At 41.3% G+C, this 22,205-nt stretch overlaps 1 protein-coding gene across 13 annotated transcripts in view; it reads left to right on the top strand.

Annotated features, from left to right (window-relative positions):
* The first annotated feature begins 6,518 nt into the window (after positions 1-6,518).
* The window catches only part of BCAS1 (brain enriched myelin associated protein 1), a 67,967-nt gene continuing 52,280 nt past the window's right edge, over positions 6,519-22,205 (top strand). For 2 of the 13 annotated variants that reach the window (XM_067708550.1, XM_067708541.1), the window contains exon 1: positions 6,561-7,226. In XM_067708550.1, the coding sequence (XP_067564651.1) occupies positions 6,639-7,226 (588 nt within the window). In that variant the 5' untranslated portion in view covers positions 6,561-6,638. Of the gene's footprint in view, positions 7,227-7,832; positions 7,875-22,205 lie in introns of all 13 variants that reach the window. The other 11 variants (XM_067708543.1, XM_067708548.1, XM_067708549.1 and 8 more) reach the window with 11 other exon arrangements.

Genomic DNA, 22,205 nt, shown 5'->3' with positions numbered 1-22,205 from the left:
GTAAGTGGACACTTCATTTGTGGATAAAATTATGATGACAGTTTCTGTTTTCCTCTTTAACCTTAAGAACTAGGAATGTTTAGATAATGAATTCTTAAAAGAAGTCCAAAATAAGTTTAGCCATTTCAAAATGAAAGTGGCAGGGAGGGGAAACATAGGGGTAAGGAATTAAGAGATACAAACTACTTTGTATAAAATATATAAACAAAAGCATGTATTGTACAGCACAAGGAAATATAGCCATTGTTTTGTAATAACTTTAAATGGAGTATAAGCTATAAAAATATTGAAGCATTGGGCTTCCCTGGTGGCGCAGTGGTTGAGAGTCCGCCTGCCGATGCAGGGGACACGGGTTCGTGCCCCGGTCCGGGAAGATCCCACATGCCGCGGAGCGGCTGGGCCCGTGAGCCACGGCTGCTGAGCCTGCGCGTCCAGAGCCTGTGCTCCGCAACGGGAGAGGCCACAACAGTGAGAGGCCCGCGTACCGCAAAAAAAAAAAAAAAAAATTGAAGCATTATGTTGTATACCTGAAGCCAATATAATGTAAATCAACTATACTTCAATAAAAAATATACATAAAAGTTAAAAAAAACCAACAACTCCATCTCTGCCACCGCCATCATTACTTGGGTTGCTATTTTTGCCGTTGTTAGAATCATGGCTGCTGAGCATGTGCTATGCCCCTGGCTCTTCTCCCTGCCTTACTGTGTTCCCTGAGTTAATCCTACTATATGCCAAGCACTGCTGGGGGCACTGGGGATGCAGCTGTAATCAAAACACACCAAGTCTGTCCATTCAGGGCTTACGTTCTACTGGGGAAGAAACAAGTAAACGATGAATTAATGAGATCGTTTCAGAGACCAATGAATGCTCTGCAAAATCCATGGAGTGAATGGGGTGAGTGGGAGGGGTTACTTTAGAGAGGGTGGTCTAGGAAGGCCTGACCTGGGGCCTGAATGATGACGAGGTAGCCATGGAAGATCTTAGGGAAAGCGTTCCCAGGGGGAAAGGACAAGTAGTGTGAAGAGCCTCGGGTGGGACTACAATTGGTGAGCTGAGAGGTGAGAGGAAGCACACAGTATGAGCTGAGGTTGTGGTGGGTGTGGTCTACCGTACAGTTTGTATTACTGAGTCCAAGTTTGTGCTGCACGACAGACCAGTAATTTGAGAGATGAGGCATTGGGGCAAGGAATAGCGACTTTATTCGGAAAGCCAGTAGACCAAGAAGATGGTGGATTAGTGTCCCAAAGAACCATCGTCCCCGAGTTAGAATTCAGGCTTCTTTTATACTAAATAGGGGTGTGGCTGGTTGCTGCAAACTTCTTGGTGACAGAATCCTTTGTTCTTGCAGCTGTCCACGTAGGTCTGGTTATAATGTTCCTATAAGCCTCCACCAGGACAAATGTTATTTTCTGTTCTGCAACTTTCTATCTCTATATGAATGGAAAAGTGTTATACCTTTAAAGGTCAGAGCCCATCTGAAGATGGGCTCTCCTGTATATTTCAGGCTCTAGGCAACTTTTTTTTTTTTTCTAGGCAGCATTTTTTTATACAAAGATGCAGAGCCAGCATGACTAAGCACAGGCAACAGAGCGCAAGGGTTAGAGCTAAAGCGATAGATCCAGTATGGAGTCAGGCTTGTTCTTCTCTGTTGTATTTGGACTTGATTTTAATGTGATGAGGCCCTCTTTGGATAGTTTTATGCAGATTAATGATATGATCTGATTTTTATTTAAAACAAATAAACAAAAATCATACACCAGTGTTGCCCAGATATGAGAAAGCACAGGCTTTCATTCCGCCTTGTGCAGAGTTTTTTTTTTTTCCTTGAAAATCCACTAATTCTGTTAACCAGACTTTGTTCCACTCATCTTTCCTCCTTTGCTCTTCTGTTCTTGCTTCTACTACAATACATTGTTAGGAATGTGAGCTTTGAAATCAGGCAAACATGTGTTTAAATCCTGACTCCACCACTTGTGAGCAGAATAATGTTAGAAAAGTGACTTTATTCTCAGAGCCACAGTTTCCACACCTGTAAAATGGGAGTGCTGATGGTATCTAGCATAGATTTGCTATAATACATAAATAAAATGTATCTTGTTACATACAGCATTTACTATAATGTCTGGCACCTGGGAAACATTCCATGAATATTAGCTATTGTGATTACAGTTGTACCAAGTGAAAATTGTAGCTTTGGCACATGAAAAAAACAAAACAAAAGATAGCCCTTACTCAGAAGTTCTGAACAGTGTAACACAAACCTTGTGTGTGTATGTATGTGTGTGTCTTAAATATGTGATAGAAATCTGATGAAGCAGTTTGTTTTAACTAAGAATACTTGGTGCTTGGAAAAAGCATTCTTGAAACTTCTCTGGCCCAGGTTCTTAGATTTCTGAAGATAAATTAATTCATATAATTCCTATTTTAAAAGTCTTTCCAGAGCACCCAAATTTAGAGGTTAAACCATTGGAATAATTCCTTTCCTTATGCTTCTATTTAGAAAATTAAATAGTAATTGTAGTAATAATACATAAATATAACAAAACAACTAATAGTTATTAACTATCCACCACGTACCCGCCTATGTTAAGCACCATGTAGGAAGTATTTCATTTAATCCTCACTCTTTGAAGAAGACCCTTATTTTCTTGTCCATTTTATAAGAAAATTGAGGCATAGAGATATAAAGTAACTTGTCCAGGTCACATAATTAATATTTTAGAGGTTAAACCCAGGTCCCTCTGATCTACAATCTAAGTACTTAACAATTATGCTAAGATGCCATTCATCTCCATCACATGTCTAGATAAAATGGCTTTCCTAGGGCTTCCCTGGTGGCGCAGTGGTTAGGAATCCACCTGCAAATGCAGGGGACGTGGGTGTGAGCCCTGGTCCGGGAAGATCCCACATGCCGCGGAGCAACTAAGCCCGTGTGCCGCAACTACTGAGCCTGCACTCTAGAGCCCACGAGCCACAACTCCTGAGCCCGCACGCTTCAACTACTGAAGCCCACACGCCTAGAGCCTGTGCTCTGCAATGAGAGAGACCACCACAGTGAGAAGCCTGTGCACCGCAGAGAGGAGTGGCCCCTGCTCACCACAACTAGAGAAAGCCCGTGCGCAGCAACGAAGACCCAACGCAGCCAAAAAATAATTTTAAAAAAAAAGACTTTCTTAAAACACACACACACACACACACACACACACACACACACTACAAAATATATTTTCTGCATTAAGGAGATCAAAATTTTCAACTCTCCTAAATATTTGGGAGCTACCATTTACATTCTTACTTGATTTCTTTTTATCTTCCTTAAACTCTTACACATTTTTTTCGTGGAAAGTAAAATCTCTTTGGTATGTCATCTGTTTGTCTGCTTTAAGAGAAAACTTTTTATTGAAACCAGATTCCAGATGGGCTTCTCCCAAGATTTTTCATAGGAACAGAAAGCTTAGTTCCAGTCATCTAGAAGGAACTTTTTATTCTTTCCATAATAACGTGAGGAAGGCTTGTAAATTATCCCCATCTTTGCAAGAATATAAAACCTGGAACTCCAATGGGTTTTCTTCCTACTCATTCACACAGATTGGGGGGGTGTGTGTGTGTGTGTGTGTGAATGCTTCAGAACGTAATGTATTTGTTTTTTAATGCTTATCTAGGGTCTCAAATGACTGTAATCTCTTTGCCCACTTGGATTTTTTTCCTTCACTTTTACTGAGAAAACAAAGTGTTGGCGGGTATTTTTTTGTTTCTATCCAGCTTCTTAGAGCTCACTTTCTCCCATTTCATTTTCTTTCCCCTCCTCCATCCCATATTAAATGCCTCCTAGACATATTTGAAGAGCCCGGAGACCACTTCTCAAGGAGAGGATTGATTGCTATTAATTAACAGGTGAAATAGGTACTGACCAATTCCCTGAAATTCCCTGCAAGTCACTGAGTATGTACTTAATTTGAACTGGCATAAGTGAAAAAAAAAAAAAAACAAACTTGCTGGCTCTGGCTGTGTAATTGTAAACCAGCTTCAGGGACAGCTGGATTCAGGTGTCCAGATGCTCCCATGGACCTCTTGGCTCTGCTTTCATCTATGTTAGCTCTCAGGCAAGCACTCTGAAAGGTGACAGCCAAGGCCACCAGCTCCAGTTGTACCTCCTACTGGTTTGCCAACCCAAGCACAAAGATTTGTAACTCTGTTCTAGTAGGTTCAGCAAAAGTCGCAAGACTGATTTTTGTTAGTGTAGCTTAGGTCATGTGCCCACCTAGGAGGTGAGCATTTTAGCAAGGGAGATAGAAGCTCCAGATGATGGACTTGGATATACACTCACCCAAGTTTGGGGGGCAGAGCTTCATGGAAATGGGTTGCCCCATCTAAGAGGTCCTAGTTCTTACAAGTTATCAAAAATACTTTACCCATTCTCTGATATCAAGAGCTATGGTTTGTATCTGCTGTAACTCTTCATGCACTGAAGTCTAGTTTAGATACCTGGATGTAAGGGATGGATCCTTTGTTGAAGCAATATATTGGCACTTTTTTGGAAGTCTGTCCATGGGAAGATTCTTTTCAAAGACTTTTTCTCTGACTGTAACACTCTTACTTACCACTAGCTCCTTGTTTTCCCGCCAGAGAGTAGGGAAGACTAGAGGAGATCAGTTGATGTTCTTGGCATTTTGAAAAGCCCTTCCTTGTTTTGAATCTTCGTCTCCTCCTTTTCTGTCAACTGCTTCCCCTTCTCCTGGCATGGAGCATCCCCACAATTCATTTATATTCACTCTGACAGTTCAACTGCCTGAGTTGCTTATTTGGCATCTTGACACATCCATCCATCACTTCTTTATTCCCACTCTCTCCCTCCCTCTTCCCTTCTGAGTATAATAGTTACCACAATTACGAATTCCAGGACCACAAGAAAAAAGGTTAAGAAGAGCCAAAGGATATATCCAGTGTTCATAAAGGGTCTGAGTTTATGAGGAGCCCCTAGTGCTTGTCACTGGTCTTCAGTACCATTTCTTCTCTGCTCCTCAAAGCTTAAAGAGGAGACCACCACTCTGCACAGGAATCCAGAGCCCTCTCCCATCTCTCCCTCCCTCTCTCTCTCCTTTACTGTTTGTTCTTGACTTTAGACACTGTGAGATACTAGAGTTTGGCAAAAATAATTGCTAATGGATGTGTGTATTTCTCACTACCTATGAGCAATATGAGATGAGCTAAATAAACCTCGGTTCTCTTCTTTCTCTTTCTATCATCCTGCAAACAGATATTAAGAAGTGGTTGACTACAAACTACACAGTCACAGTATCTGTCAGTTACTAAGCAGCTACTACGGAAAAGGCAGGATTCTTGATCCTTTGCATGAGTTTTCTCCTTTAAACATCAGAACAACCCTGCAAGGGAGCTTCTATTTTTCCCATTTTACAAATGAGAAAATTCAAAGAGTTTTAGTGACCTGCCCAAGGTCACCCAGCTTATCGGTAGAGAATCTTGATCTTTAGCTGTGATTTCCAATTTTGTAGTGTATCTTTTTTCCTTGATATTGCACTGCTTTAGAAAAGGGCCCTCGAAAAGGATGCAGTTCAGTTAGGTCGACGCAGAGTTCAAAACAGAAACAGGTGGATTCTGGAAACAGCACCCCTCCCTGGAGGGGGCAGAACCTGCACCCACAGTCTTGCACAGGTAACGCTACACTCTGCCTCCATGCGGCCCAAGGTCTAATCCACTTTCCTGTGTCGACATCTGAACTTCCAGACTTCACAGTGGAAACTTTCTAGAATATAAGATAGAGAGAGCATGAACTTTGGAGTCAGATTTCTGCCCATAACCAGATTCTGCTTGTTGGCCAGCTGTGGGAAGGTGGATCAACCTCTCTGGCTGTCCATTTTCTCACTCATGAATAATGACAATAACTAACGTTCATAACATTTATTGAGCATCTACTATATTCCAGGCACTGTTTGCTGTGCTTTAAAAATATTAACTCATGGAATCTTCATGACAAAATTATGGGTGTAGGTCCTACTATTTGCCTCATTTTACCAGAAAATTGAGGCACAGAAAAGTTAAGTAACTCAGATTCAAATTGACAGTCTGGCTCAGTGGTTCTCGAATGTGAGTTTTGCCCCCAGGGGACATTTGGCAACTTCCGGAGACATTTCTGGTTGTCACCACTAGGGGATGCTATGGGCATCTGGTGGGTAGAGGCCAGGGATGCTGCCGTACACCCTGCAAGGCACAAGGTGGACCCTGGAACAAAGAATGATACGGCCCCAAACAGCAATAAGTCCCGAGGCTGGGAAGCTTGTTCTCCTAACCCCATAACGGCTGTCCTGCCTCCCAGGTGAAATCATGATAATTAGCTTCTCACAGGATTCCCCCGGAGATAAAGAAGATAATTAATGTGTCACTAACACAGCACCTGGTGCGTGCTTTCCAGTAACTTGACTTTCCTCTTCCCTAATCTTCCATTCCTCTCTCCAGAGAAAAGCAGGGTCAGAAGACACCTCGATAGCTGACTTCTGCTCTGCAGAGGGACCCAGGCACAGCAGAGTCCCAGACTGCATCACAGCCTCTGTGTAGGAGACGTTGGGAGTCCATTAGCAATCCTTGAATTTCCTCGCTGGGCTGAATGACCGCTGTTGATGTTTGTGTTTACAGTTGATTTGGAAACAAGTGTCCAGGAGGATAATGTGGCCACTTCTTCCCCCAAGACAATGGAGATAAGCGCTGTTGCGGATGCCAAAGGGAAGAATCTTGGGAAGGAGGCCAAACCCCAGACACCAGCTGCTAAATCTCGTTTTTTCTTGACACTCTCTCGGCCTGTACCAGGACGTACCGGAGACCAAGCCACAGATTCATCCACTGGACCAGTGAAGCTTGATGTCAGCTCCGATAAAGCTCTAGGGAACAAAGACCCGAGTGAGCCCATGGCGCTTCCGGTGGCAGCTGCACTGGGTTGCGACCCAGATAAAACCCCCGTGCAGACCCCGGCCCAAGCCGAGGGGCCCTCCGCCACTTGGGGACCAGAATCTCGTCTGTCTGAGTCCGGAGGGGCAGCCCCCTCCAAGCCCAAGGACTCCAGCTTCTTTGACAGACTCTTCAAACTGGACAAGGGACGGGACAAGACCCTCGTGGACCGCCAACAGGAAGCCAAGAGTGCAGAGCATCACCACCCCACCGCCGAAACTCCTGGATTCTCCACGCAGTCGGACGATGTCCCTGCAGAGAGGGTAAGGCAATCCGTTTTGTTCTTAATGCAGGCTCGGGGGGCACTTGTGGGGCAGGACGATTGCACGTGTGTTGCTGTGCCATCACGGAGGGGTCCTGACAAGGTCTCAAGCCGCGGATCCCTCTAGAACCAGCAGCACATTGCAGCGCGGTGCTCGCCAGGGTTTCTGCGGGGCAGAAACATCTGTTGGAAGAACAGCAACAGCTGTGGCATCTGTTTCACGTAAAAGAAAAGAGGAGGTGAGTCACATACAGATGAATCTGTCCTTCCATTTATCAAAGGCAGAGGTGGACAGGTTGCATTTATGATCAAATGGAGGCTGGAGGGAAAAGCATTAGCAGAATAAAAACGGTTCCTAGAAGACTTAAATACCTGCCCGTCTCAGTAGCTGGTTTCATATACAGAATGTTTATGGGCTTTTGTTGGAATGCAGTTCACTTCTTCCGTTTAATAGCTTGGACTGATCTTTAACTATCTTTTGCACTAAAGTGTGCGTTTAAAGAAAGAGCTTTTACAGCTCTGGGCAGACTCTTTTATGTACAAATTATTTTTCAACACGCTGGAGTAATACCTTTGTAAAAAACGAGATTTTTTTTTTTTTTTTAAGGAGGCATCTGAACCGGTTGCTTTCTTTCCTGCGCAAAGAAAGGCAAGTCCTTTTGATCTTAAAAAGAGCGTTTGATTTTAACCTTGAGAGTTTGTTTATATTGGGGACCGAGAAAAGAACTCCTTGAATGAAGAAGGAAATAAAAGTAGATACATTGTATCTTAAGGCACTTATTCCCTTAGTTAATGGATTTAAACAACAGGATTTTTCAAAATTTGGGAGTAAAGTGCCTCTACTTGAGCTTAGACCCAGGAAAAAATTAACTGGGTTGTTTTTTATTACATGGTCGTGTATCGTTGCTGTCAATATATTTGTCTTCATGACAACCAGCTTCCCTGCCAAGTTGCTAATGATAACACTGGCTGTCATTTATTTAGCCTTTACAATGTGCCAGGCTCTGTTCTAAGCACTGTCCAGATATTACTTTCCTTCAGGAAAATGAGTATCACATTAATCTGAGGTTTTAATGTATCCAGGATGCTGTCAAAAATTATACTGTAAATATTAGACACCACCTGAAAATTCTGGACTGTTAGAATTGAGGCACAGATGATGAGGGTCGTATGTTTAGGCTCATGCTATCAGCATTCTTGTCATTTCTGTAAATTTTTACTCTAAGAACTGATTATTATAGTTTCTTTCAAAAGTTAGAAAAATTGCCCTTTAAACACCCACTTCCCCAAATGCAGCAGTTCAGGAGCCAATTGAATAGCTTTCTGTTTAATTCAAAGTGAGTCTTCAAATGTATGCTGGCATCACATCTTTACTGAGGGGGACGCTGCCAGGTGCAGGTGAAGCACGGCCACAGTGGTGGACAGGACAGGGTCCCGGTGCTCAGGGAGTTTTTGGTCTAGAGAGAGAAGAGGTACAAAAACCTCACAGTTACAATGCAAGGTGCCCAGTGCTCTGGTGGGGAAGGCCAAGTGTTGGAGAGGATGTCCAGACACAAGGAGAATTAGCCTACCTGGCCCAGGGAACCTTCCATCAGATGTATAAACCTGGAGCCCCAAAGATCCTTGTCTTGGGGCTATAAACTGGTCATTAATATTCATGAATATTTGAGAAGCTCTTTACTACTTTACTTTGAGTGGGGAAACTCTTGTTGCCTTCTTGTTATTGGTCATGGGCTACTAAGGCCATTCTGAGTTTTTGAATAGTCACATGTTTCATTTTCATGGGCACCCAAAGCCAGCCCATTGCTTGAGTTAGGAAAAGACTGAGTTATTTATGGAAAGAGAATGAAGGACTGAGCTTTCCCCGTCTTGGGATAGGTGTCTGTGATGCACCCAAATCTCCATCCTCATTAAGTAAACCCGTTCAGCCTCCGAGAACTGACCCTTGAAAGTATTTAACCTTAAAAACTTAATGTGATCCATCCATTCCTATCCTAAGAAGAGCACAGAAAGGTTTAGAATTGTGCTTTATCAACTCAGTTTTTTTTTTTTAATTGAGTGCTCTGGGACAGCACCTCAACTGGAGTGGAATGAGTTCCAGAATGAGATTAGATTCAGAAGATGGGGTCTGTGTTGGGAACATGGAAGGTATTTAATATAGTCAAGCCTGAAGTTATAGTAACCTCTCAGAAAATCTAAAAATTGTCACTTATCTTCCTTTTGGAATAAGTGAATTTGTTTCCCTAGATTCACCCATGAAATTTGCATCTGTGTTTGTTCCACTACAAATTTCCATTTTGGGTTGGTTGTATCATTGGGATTTGAAATATGGAGTGCTCACTCTGCCCTACGTGCTTATAAAACATGGAGAAGTTATGAAATAGCCACTCATTTCTCCTCCAGTCTGTAAACTTGTGGATATCCAAATACATATATCTGTAAAGGTTTTTAGCAACCACAGCCTTCTGATTGTTAAGATTTCTGTTCTGATCCCTGGCTGCACAGTCTGTATTTTGGGGAAAAATCAATTGTCCTGGAAGTGTAATGAAAGGGTCCAGACCTCAGAAAGTAACAGGAATAAAACTTCTCAATCAATGGCTTTCTTGGTGGGAGTAGCACATTATGCATAAGTGGCCGTCAATGTATCGATTGAGAATTCTTAGGGTAAATTATGCCTTCGGCTCAGCGGTGTCAGCTGTCTCTCCTCTCCCACCCACTCAGTCCTCCCCCGCCACCACCCGGTTTCACTGTGTGTCTCTTACTGGATTGGAATTCCAACCACAAACCCACAGAGCCGTGAACTGGGAGAAAGATGCCACCATTTCATTCTGGGGGAAACACACAAATCTTCTGTGTTTTCAGAACGACAATCTTATTTTTGTGCCTTATAAAACTACATTCAGAGCATAGCATAATTAAAACAAGGCCAGAATTCATGAACAAATGAAGCATTTACTACATAGGCCAAAGAAAAGATAAATTATATGCCTGAAGGCTTTCACTGAGCTGTGATTCACACAAACCAATGTGTTGGCAGGGATGAGGTGGGTTTTTTGTAATTTTTCTCTCACCCCAGCAATTGAACCAGAATTATAAATACGCATTTAACAGATTCAGCCCTCTCAAAATTGATCGCATCATGAAAACTTGATCTTTAGTGGGTAAAAAAAAAAAGCAACACTAAATTTCTATTGTCACTGGTTAATTCCAGAAGTGTCTTTATGTTGGGGGTACGGGTGCTTTAAGTGTTGCCAAGCACAGATTCAGGAGATTTAAACAAGAATATCCCTTTTCTTTTAAAAGTTTAATTAAATTCTGTGTTATTTAAACACCAACCTTGTGCAAGGCACTTAAAAGATAAATTATGGTCCTAGACCTTCAAAGATCATGTGATCTAGTAAGAGACACACTATTTTTTTTTAAATCATATGGTATTTGTCTGTTTTCAATTCACTCTTTTTTAAAATTAATTAATTAATTTGTTTATTTTATTTTGGGCTGTGTTGGGTCTTAGTTGCTGCGCGCGGGCTTTCTCTAGTTGCAGCGAGCTGGGGCTACTCTTCGTTGCAGTGCGCGGCCTTCTCACTGTGGTGGCTTCTCTTGTTGTGGAGCAAGGGCTCTAGGCGCGTGGGCTTCAGTAGTTGTGGCTCTCGGCCTCAGTAGTTGTGGCTCGTGGGCTCTAGTGCTCAGGATCAGTAGTTGTGGCGCACGGGCTTAGTTGCTCCGCGGCATGTGGGATCTTCCCAGACCAGGGCTCGAACCCGTGTCCCCTGCATCGGCAAGCGGATTCTTAACCACTGTGCCACCAGGGAAGTCCCGAGACACACATTTTTAAGGGAGGTTGTGATAAGTGCATTGATCCTGAAATTCATTCAGGCTATGGATTTTTAGAGAAGTACTCAGTGTTTTGCTTCCTCCTCTTCTTTTCTCTCTTGAACACATGCCATTCAGGCTTTGTCCTCCATAAAACCTGCTCTTGTCAAAGCTGCCACGATGTCACACCTCCCCCCCTCACCTCAGCTGCCAGACTGAGTACATCTCCGTCCTTATCCTACCCTACTTGCGGGTCACACCTGACACAGCCCACCATCCCTTCCTTCTTGAAGCAGCATCCTCACTTGGTTTGCAGGCTCCCCACCTCCCTGGCTGCTCTTCCTTAATCTCTCGTGCTAAGTCTTACCCTCTAAACATCGGAGTCCCCATCGTTCAGTTCTTGGATGTCTTCGTCTTTAACTACACTTCCTTCCTTCCTTGGAGATTTCCCCCGGTCCCAAGGGTTAAATATAGCCATCTGCTGACAAGTCCCAGATTGATGTCTCTAGCCTAGATCTACCCCCGAAGTCCAGACTTGAGTATCTAGCTGCCTCTGGTACCTGTCTACTTGGATTTCTACACCGCTGTTTGAATGTTTGCTGGACATCTGGACCTCGATAGGTCCAAAACTGAACTCTTCATTCACACTCAACACCACCACCACTGACAACATACCCACTTGTTTAATCCACAGGCTTCTCATCTCAGTTACTGGCAACTCCATCCTACCACTGCTCTTTAGTGGTAGAACTGGAATGAAAGAACCAAGATCTCTACAGTCCTTTTCTACATGGTATAAAGTAGTGAATTAGAACATAAGCATTGAAGTCAAGTAGCCTAGGTTTCAACTCTGTGTCTGTCACCTACTGGCTGTGTGACCTTGGGCAAGTTACTTAACCACTCTGAGCCTCAGTTTCTTCATCTGTAAAATGGGGATAATAATAATATCAAGCACATTTTCACATTATTCACACTTCTGAAAATTAAATAAGTCATGTAAAGTACTTAACACAGAGCTATTGCATTTTGAGAAATATTATCAGTATCACGGTTTTTCTCCCTCTTACTTCACATTTTAGTCTTTTTACCCTTCCCCTCCATAGTCTTCAACCAAAACCTGCAGAGATAGCACAATTGAATCTAATTTGAAAGCTACATAACCAAAGGCATAAGTCCTAATTTGGGTTAAAAAAAAGATGCCGGAGTTGTAAAATTATTTTTAGAAATAACAGAATTTATTCTATACCCATACCTGCAAGCCCCATACCCGCAAGCCCCATTTTCTTTGTCTGACATTCAAGGGTCTCTACAAGCTTTCCTTTGTCTGTTTGTCTAACTGTATTTTCCCCTATTCCCCTAAATTTATCTGGTCAAAATGGCCAACATATGACCTGTGCAGATGCCATCTGCTCCCCAGGATTTTCTCTACCTGTATCTCCTTCTCTCTCTGTTTATCAGAAATCTACTTCACCTTCAAGTGCCAAGTTCTCCATGAAGCTGACCAGATGTCCCCACTCCTGGCTGGTTTCTGATGACGTGAATCCCTCTAGTGTTTCTTTTCTTTTTTTTTGGTATTCTATATGTTAAGTGAAATTCTGTGATAAAATCACTTTGAAGGAATCATCAAAACTTACAAGGGAATTTTTGTATCTTTACCATTTTACAGATGAAGAAATCAAAGCTTTAGAGAAATCAAGTCACTCACTCCAAGTTACACAGCTAAAAAAGAATACGTGTCTGTCTCCAAAGCCCATACTTCTCATGCTCGATATTATGTTTTTACCAATTATTTGAAACTGCAATAACGTTGCAACTATGGAAAATTAAATAACGATGTGAGGAAGTGCTTTTAAAAATTTTAGTACATGGAATATTGGAAATATCAAGTTAATCTCAAATCAAAAAGAAAAAAAAATCCCCTCATTCCAGCATTTGAAGGCCAAGTGAATTACAAGATGCGTTTTTTATTTCATCCTGTTTACCTCTGGCCAGAAGGCCATGACATTTCAACAGGTAGAGAGAACTATCCACCCAAAAGTGTTTGTCAGTAAAGAGGGAAAACCTGTCTTAAATTATACAGGTTATGGAGTAAGCAAGGTTTTCAGCTATAACGCTATAATTTTTATGAACTTTATAAATTAGCACTAAGAAACATTTGATGTGAAACATTTACTGTAGCAGAGGTGCAAGTGTTAGGAGCCTGATTGACACAGGAATGAGTTCAGATTTTACCACTTACTAGCCGTGTGGTAGAGACAAATAATAACAATTGCCCCAGTTTTTAATAATCGGTTATTCCTTGGCTGTGTAGTAAGCATTTGTCACACCTTAATGGCTTTGATTCTTATAACAACACAGCAAGGTAGATATTTTTATTGCCATTTAACAAATGAGGAAGCCAGGGCTCAGAGAAGTTAAGTTATTGGCTCAAGGCCACACAGCTAAATTAGTGGCAGAACTGGAATCAAGATCTGGCAGTGACCAAAGCCTGTTACACTCACTCATTTCAAAACCTTGTGTTTTCATTCACAAGAGGAAGATACTGCCTGTCCTATACACTATTGCAAGGACAGAGATGACATGGGCAGTCAGTAATAATAATGCTAAATGAAATAGTATATTTTCTAAATTGTCAGAAACTTAGAAATAAAGAATAATGAAATAGAGCAAATGGTCTTCCGGTATGTTGGAGTTTGGATAGTATATCATCTATGGTACCTTTGGTTGCAAGTAAAGAAAAAAAAAAACTCAATCAGTAGTGGCTTCGTTAATGAAAGGAAATGTACTATTTCTTGTACATAATAAGAATTCGAGAAGTGGGTTGTTTAGTCTGGTTCAGCATCTTCACAGCCCCAGAATGCATCAGTCTTCAGTGCCCTCTGTGTATTGGCTTGGTTCACAGGCTTGATCCCTTGTGGTTTTTCTTTTTCTTTCTTTTTTTTTTTGTGGTTTAGTTGATGTACAATATTATATAAGTTTTGGGTGTACAAGATAGTGAGTCACAATTTTTAAAGGTTATACTCCATTTATAGTTATTGTAAAATATTGGCTTTGTGGTTTTAAGAAGGTTGCCATAGTTCCAAGCAGTGTATAGAGTCATAATGTTCTATCAAATAAAATAGGAGTTTCCTAAAATTTACTCATTGGTGAAACGAAGTCACATATCTGGGTGGAGGTACAATGGGGGGGTTGGAAAGTTTCTTCAGTAGAAAGCAGGCTCTGCCCGCAAAGAAGATATGTCACAGGTAGAAACCAGATATATTATTTTCTATCCAACTTTATGTGAGAAAAACATTAAGTGGATGGAGCTGCTAAAGGCTACTACAGTATCCCCCTATGGTAATTTATTTAAATAAATAGCTCTTTTTTTTTTTTTTTTTGCGGTACGCGGGCCTCTCGCTGTTGTGGCCTCTCCCGTTGCGGAGCACAGGCTCCGGATGTGCAGGCTCAGCGGCCATGGCTCACGGGCCCAGCTGCTCCACGGCATGTGGGATCTTCCCGGACCAGGGCACGAGCCCGCGTCCCCTGCATCGGCAGGCGGACTCTCAACCACTGCGCCACCAGGGAAGCCCAATAAATAGCTCTTTAACTTAACTATCATCCACAGTAAGAAATAGATTTTACATCTTGATGTGATACATGTGCATGTACATGAAACAAAGAATTCACCAAATAGTAGTATTCTTACCGCACGTAACACAGGCTGGTATTTTCTATTCTTTCCAGTCTATTTCATTTGATGGTTTTAATGCTGGTTTTGATCCATTAAATTATGTTCCAGTCCACCCGTAGTCACAATCTGAAGTTTGAAAAACTCTTTTCTACCACCATCACCCTTTTCACATAGGGAGACAGTGATCTTGAGGGATGTGACTGTTTCTTATGCAACTGGGTGTCCCCAGTGCACCCTGCCTGGCACACCCTGGCAGGCAGTAATGTTCGTTAGATGAACTTGACAAGGATGAAGGTGGTACGTACACATCATGTTACAATTTTTCAAAGAATGTTAGAATATATTATTGCAATCTCATTATCACCTCTGCCTAACACAACTTTAAATAAAAATGATTTCGAAATATATGTACGCTATAGATGTTTTCTCATAGATAAACTATGTAGAATCATGAATCTCTACTATTTATTTGGTATTTTTCATTCAGCCTTTAACATGTTAGGGTGTTAATCATCACGGTTGAGTATCAAGTGAATTGTGTTTTGCAGTGAATTTGCAAAATAAATTTTGAGTTTACTCTCCCTTTGGCATTATCCAGTCTGATTCTCTCCTTCCAAGGTTATAATAACAGTCCTGATTTATTGAGCATTTGCTGACTCAAAGAGGAGTGCAGTAACTTGCATAAGATAAAGTGGCTAGAAAGCGGCAGAGCTGGAATTTGTCACCTACAGGCTTAGTCACTGTGCCTGTGAGTTTAAAAAGAGGGAACGTTTAGAACCTTTGGAAACATATCTTTTTAAAACTCCTGAAGCTAGTATTTCCCAAACTGACATTCTGTGGACTCATCAGTCCAGTGAGATCAGCCTAGAAATAGGGTGCCACCGTCAATAGTTTCGGAAAATAGTACTTGCTTTATACTCTCCTGAAGATTCACAGTGATGCCAGCCTACTAAAGCCTCTGAAAAGTCCTGCAGCAAAAGCACACCTGCTTCACTTTAACTGCTTCTCAGACTTAATTATCCATAGAACAGTTGCCTCTTCCAAGGAATAGTTCTTCTAGGAAATGCTGAGCTACGCATGTAGACCAAAGTTGGAAAATGGGCTCTTGTAGGATGCATCATGCCACAGATGGGTTTTATTTGACCTACACAGTGTCTTAAGTAATATTTTAATTAATTGATAACATTTTGAAATTGACAAAGTTCACAATAGTTTTAAATTATGAGATTTCAATAGAATTCCGTATTTCAGAAATTTCTGAAAAATGGGAAGTTTCATCCTATATTCCCAGGTGGGATGTCAGTTGTGACTGCCCCTCAAGATGGGGCATTCACTCCCCAGTTCACCCAAGTCCCCACCCCTCCCTGTTGGTTCCTGAGAGTACAGCGTGTGAGTTGTCCTTCACTATAACACTTGCACTGTTATTTTCTTGTGGTAGAGTTGAGAGTAATTCCATCAGAGACCACTTTGCATCCTTCATAGCACATAAGGCAATTTGAAGCAATTTAGGTGACCATCTGGCTAATAAACTATAAATCCAGCCCAAGAGTCAGTTTGTCGGCAGGTGTTGAACAGTAAATGGGAGGCATTGATACTTTAATTTATTCATTCAACAAACATCTGAGTGCTTGCTTTGGGCCAGGAATGATTTTAGGATGGACAGAATGATGTACCTCATGGGAGCTTTCATTCTAGTGGAAAGACCAGCAATAAACACGAAAATAAATACACAAAGAGTTCCAGTGTATTAAAAGGGTTACAAATGAAATAAACAGAGTTTTGAGAAAGCAGAGAAGAGAAGGGGCTGGTAATTAGGATTGGGTAGGGGGTAGGGTCAGGAAGGATTTGGTCTAATGTAAAACTTCAGGAAAAAGGATGTGACTTTTCTTTTTTCTGCATAAGGCCAAACCATTCTCAGAAAATCTGCAGCTTAATTTTGGCAGCATTCAAAACAGTTTTCTCACTCCTGGGAAGTGTTTGTTAAACAGATGACAAACTCGTTCTAGACTGTGGGTTATTTGCTTTTGTATTTTGAAGTGGTTTTTTTTGATGTTGGATATTTTTTTCTCTAATAAATGTAAATTGTCATTATCAGTCTGGAGGTTGCACATGTTGGAACTGATCATAGAACAGAAGAATCTACCACAGATTCTTTTTTTGCCTGATGTGAAGTGAGAATCACTCTCCACCCACCCTTTGCCCACAGTAAATGTATTTTTCAATTTTATATCATACATAATGGACTCTATTTAAGAGTGTGCCAGGGCTTCCCTGGTGGCGCAGTTGTTAAGAATCCGCCTGCCAATGCAGGGGACACGGGTTTGAGCCCTGGTCCGGGAGGATCCCACATGCCGTGGAGCAACTAGGCCTGTGCGCCACAACTACTGAGCCCACATGCCACAACTAGAAGCCACCGCAGTGAGAAGCCCGCACACTGCGCAGCAAGGAAGACCCAATGCAACCAAAAATAAATAAATTTTTTTAAAAAAGTGTGCCAACTTATGTGTTCTTAGGAATATCCTCAAAGTAATTACTGTTGCCAAAAACAGAAGCAAGGAAAGAACATTGTATTGCTTAATCCTCGACCCACATTTCACTTGCCATTGGAAATCAAGTTGACAAATTCACTTACCCCTCAAGCAGAGGAGTTACTGAGACAGAAAATGGAAAACCCTTATTTATAGGAAGAAAGTGTGAATTGCTTTCTCTGATAGATTTCTTTCCACTCTCCACCTATGACTACAATGAACAACTGGTTTATTTAATCTTTTAACTAAAACATCTCTGCATCCGTCAATATCATGGGCTAATGAGGCTCTACCATGTCAAGGTGCTATGTTACGCTTCTGCCACCAAGATAGAATATGAGTTTTTAACATCCTGAGGTTATGTCTACAGAGTATTAAAACAGGTGGTGATCTTATGATTTATAATAAAGAGCATCATACTGGATAATTGGTCCAACCTCGCTTGATTCAATTAGCATAAGCAGCTAAAATGAACAGTTGCCTCTCTCTCCTCCCAAAAAGAGGAGGGAAAAATAGGTAAGTGGAGCATTTTTAGATCTGTGTCATGCAGATTCCCCAATTAGAAAACATGCCAGAAGACAATATGAAAATCTGGATTTCACGTTTCAATATTTTTATGTTCTTTTTATTGCCCTCTGAAGTGTCTGATAATTTCTTAACTACCTGCATCACTAGGAAGTTTATTTCAACCGTGGCACTTTGGCAGTACACAATTTTAAAGCCTTAAGAAGGTTTGAAAAGGCAATTTGACATCTAGGAATTTATTGAGAAAATGGGCAACATTTTATCCACAAGCTTTTTTTTTTTTAAGTCTGGCATTGTCTGTAAGAGAAAAGTTGGGAAGATCTAAAAGATCTAATTGCAGGGTTTTTGTACTGATTGTGGTACACCCTTACACTGGACATCATAACAAAGATGACATAGAAATAGAAGTATTGACATGTGAAGACGGTTATAACATAATGTTAAATAAGAAAAGCAGGTTCTGGACTTCCCTGGTGGTCCAGTGGTTAAGACTCTGTGCTTCCACTGCAGAGGGTGTGGGTTTCATCCCTGGTTGGGGAAGTTCCACATGCCACGTGGTGTGGCCAAAAAAAAAAAAAGGAAAAAGCAGCTTTCAAAATAGTATATACAGAAAGGTCCCTTTTGGGTAAAAATCATATTTGCCTTGCCTGCCCACACATATTCATCCTTCCACCCAAAGAGGGGTGTGGAAAGAAAAATTGCGAATTGTTAGTAGTAGTTATTTTCTGTAATGGGATAATGGGTGCATGTTATATTTTTACTCTTTGCTCATCTAGATTTTCTCTTTTTTAGAAACAGAGCAAGTAAGCACTGAGTACTGCCTAAGTATAAGGAAAATACTACAATCTAGGTAATTTCCTGATTCCTCCACTAGATAGCGCTATGAAGCTTGCAGCATCCTGAACTGTATTAGAAACTGCGGTAGTAACAAGCGGTTTAACAGGTTATTTTCGCTCACGGTAATTCCGGAACTGTGCAGTCCAGAGCTTGTGTGGCAATTTCCTGCTCAGAAATAACACTGATTTTTAACACGTATAGCTCATGTGTATTTTGGAAAGAGGAATTTTGTCGTGGGTGGCAGTTTTCAAAGCCCTTTCGTAATTGGCACTTCTTAAGGTTGTGCTACTTGCGTTCTTTCCTAATTTTTGCTTAAAAGATGTGAGTGCATTTTTATCCGTTGATGTGCATTGGGAGGCTATAGTGGGAAAAAATAAAAATACAAAATTAGCTACAGGGGTAGACCTTCCTTCGGTGGTTTTGGGCTTTGTAGTAAAACAAAGTTTAAAACAAAAAAAAGCCCAACTCTTTGGGAAATGTTGACGTTCCGTTAAATATTATTGGTAGACTTTGTTCTTAGAGTTCCTTCCTGCTTGTTTCAGTAATTTGCTTCCCCTTCTATGGAAATTGGAGGATAAATTTTTATTTTTAAGAATTAACCAAATCCCATTTTTCATCCCCAGTCTGACAATGGGTGTATGCAGGTGATGTGCTCCCAGAAGAAAAAAAGTAAAGACGTGATGTATGTCTAGAGAACATTGTTGCTGAGCAGATGATGCCCTTTGTGCCGCTGGGGCAACCAAGTGGGAGAGGAAACATAGCTCCTCCCTTTAATCCCAGACAGCCTGTGGATCGAATTTCCAACAGATGGAAAAGAGTAATGGGTTTCTGTACCAGTCAACATTTTTTTAGACAAATCTTCCTGTGTTAAACTGCCTGTTAGACACTGATTTCTCGGTACAAAGATTCAAAATGAAACCGTTATGCACAATCGGTGGGGACATCTAGATGAGGTAGACATTCATCACAAATAGTTCCAGACAAAGCTTTTTTTAGCCTTGATCGTCCTGCCTTCACTTGTATTTTCACTTGGACAATGCAGACCTTGCTTAGAGAAAAACGAAAGCCAATTGACAATTTACAGTGGAAGGAAGGTACCAGAAGTTCCATATGCATTTTATTATAGGCAATCAAATTAGGATGAGGCAGCACAATTTTTCAACATTACAAATTGTGATCACTTAACTAGTGTTCCTATCTGTTTGCCCTTGGAAGCCAACAGAAAGGAAAAAAATACAGGCCTCTTCCATATGGATGAAAAACAAGCTGATACCATGGACACCTGTTTGCTTAAAAAGAAGTTTCCAGATATTTCCTGGAGAACGCCTATGTTTCTATCTAAAATTTCTCTTTGCTGAGAATGATCTGCAGGCCTCATGAGAATAGCACAGACGTATTTGTAGTTAAGGACAAAGCTCCTACAAATAACCCAATATTTAAGGCATAGGCCACAAACTGGTGGCCTTGGGCTGGATCGTCTTCCAAACTGCGTTGAGTGTGGCCCTCTGGATGTTTTTTAAAATTTGGAATTAGTTGCCCACATTTTGTTTTAATTTTTAATAGATAATACATTCACATAGCTCAAAATAAGAAATTATGAAACGGTATACTTTTCTACCAATGCCACCCGCAATAGAGAATCACTGTTTGTATTTTTAAATGAGTCTTTCTTGAGCATATATTAAGCAAAAGATAAGTATAAATTCAAATTCCTTCTTTTTTAAGCAAATGGTAATATAATATACACTCTGTTCTATCCCATGCTTTTTTTTCCCAGTTAACACTACTTTCTATATCTGTACAGCTTCCTCATTTGTAACACTTGCATAGTTTTCCAATGAATGGATGTACCATGATTTATTTAGCCAGGACCTTATTAATGACATTTGGCAGGTTTCCAGACATTTGCCATGACCTCATTGTAGTGAATAAGCTCGTGTATTTGTTATTTCACACTTATGTGAATTGAGGTTTAAAACCAACCCTTAGGAGTGGAATCGCTTGGTAAAAGAATATATTCTTTTTCTTTTCTTTTTTTTTTTTTTTTTTTTTGCAGTACGCGGGCCTCTCACTGTTGTGGCCTCTCCCGTTGCGGAGCACAGGCCCCGGACGCGCAGGCTCAACGGCCATGGCTCACGGGCCCAGCCGCTCCGCGGCATGTGGGATCTTCCCGGGCCGGGGCACGAACCCGCGTCCCCTGCATAGGCAGGCGGACTCTCAACCACTGCGCCACCAGGGAAGCCCCTCTTTTTTAAATTTTAGTTGATAATACCAAAATTTCAGCCCTGCCTCAGGACTGAAATAGTATATACTTCAATCAGTAAAATATGAGGGCCATTGAAAAACATTTGGTCATTTCCAGTTTTCAGCCGTTACAATAAAGTTTTTATAAACGTTAATGTATGGGGTTTTGTGTGAATGTCAGTCTTCATTTCTCTGGGGGAAAAAAAAGCCAGGAGTGTAATTGCTAGGTTATGTTGGAGTTGCATATTCAGTTTTTTAAGAAACTGCTAAACTTTTCCCGATTGGCTGTACCGTTCTGCATTCCCGTCAGCAGAGTATGAGTGATCTAGTTGTTCTGCATCCTTGCCAGAATTTGAAACTGTCACTATTTTGCACTTTACCCATTCTGATAGGTGTGTGGTGACATCTTATTGTAGTTTTACTTTGCATTTCCCTAATGGCTAATGAAATTGAACATCTTTCGTTTGCTTATTTGCCATCTATATCTTTTTTTTTTTTTTTTTTTTTTTTTTTTTTGCGGTACGCGGGCCTCTCACTGCTGTGGCCTCTCCTGTTGCGGAGCACAGGCTCCGGATGCGCAGGCTCAGCGGCCATGGCTCACGGGCCCAGCCGCTCCGCGGCATGTGGGATCTTCCCGGACCGGGGCAAGAACCCGTGTCCCCTTCATCGGCAGGCGGACTCTCAACTGCGCCACCAGGGGAGCCCGCCATCTATATCTTTTGTCCAGTGAAATGTCTCTTCATGTCTTTGCCATTCTCTAATTGGATTGCTTGAATTTTTTGTTTGTTTTACTGTTGAGCTTCGAGAATTCTTTATTTATTCTAGATTCTAGTCCTTTGTCAGATAAGTGGTTTGCAAATACTTTCTCCTCCTTTCTAGCTTTTTTTCCATTAAAAAAAATGTATGTATTTATTTGGTTGCACTGGTTCTTAGTTGTGGCACGCGGGCTCCTTAATTGTGGTATGCAAACTCTTGGTTGCAGCATGTGGGATCTAGTTCCCTGACCAGGGATTGAACCCGGGCCCCCTGGACTGGGAGTGCGGAGTCTTAACCACTACGCCACCAGGGAAGTCCCATTTTTTCCATTTTTTTAAATAGGATCTTTCACAAAGCAAAATCTTTTAATTTGGATGAAGACCAGTTCATCATTTTTTCCTTTTATGGATGATGCTTTTGATGTCAAGTCTAAGAACTCTTTGCCATAGATCCCAGAAATTTTCTCTTATTTTCTTCTAAAAGGTTTTTTTTTGTTTTGTTTTTTGTTTGTTTGTTTGTTTTTTGACCTTGCTGCACAGCATGTGAGATCTTAGTTCCCTGACCAGGGATTGAACCCGTGCGCCCTGCAGTGGAAGCACAGGGT

This window comes from Pseudorca crassidens, chromosome 15, assembly GCF_039906515.1.
Source record: "Pseudorca crassidens isolate mPseCra1 chromosome 15, mPseCra1.hap1, whole genome shotgun sequence".
Classification (NCBI taxonomy): Eukaryota; Metazoa; Chordata; class Mammalia; order Artiodactyla; family Delphinidae; genus Pseudorca; species Pseudorca crassidens.
The sequence above is the reverse complement of the archived record's forward strand: the minus strand, read 5'-3'. Positions and strand labels throughout refer to the sequence as shown.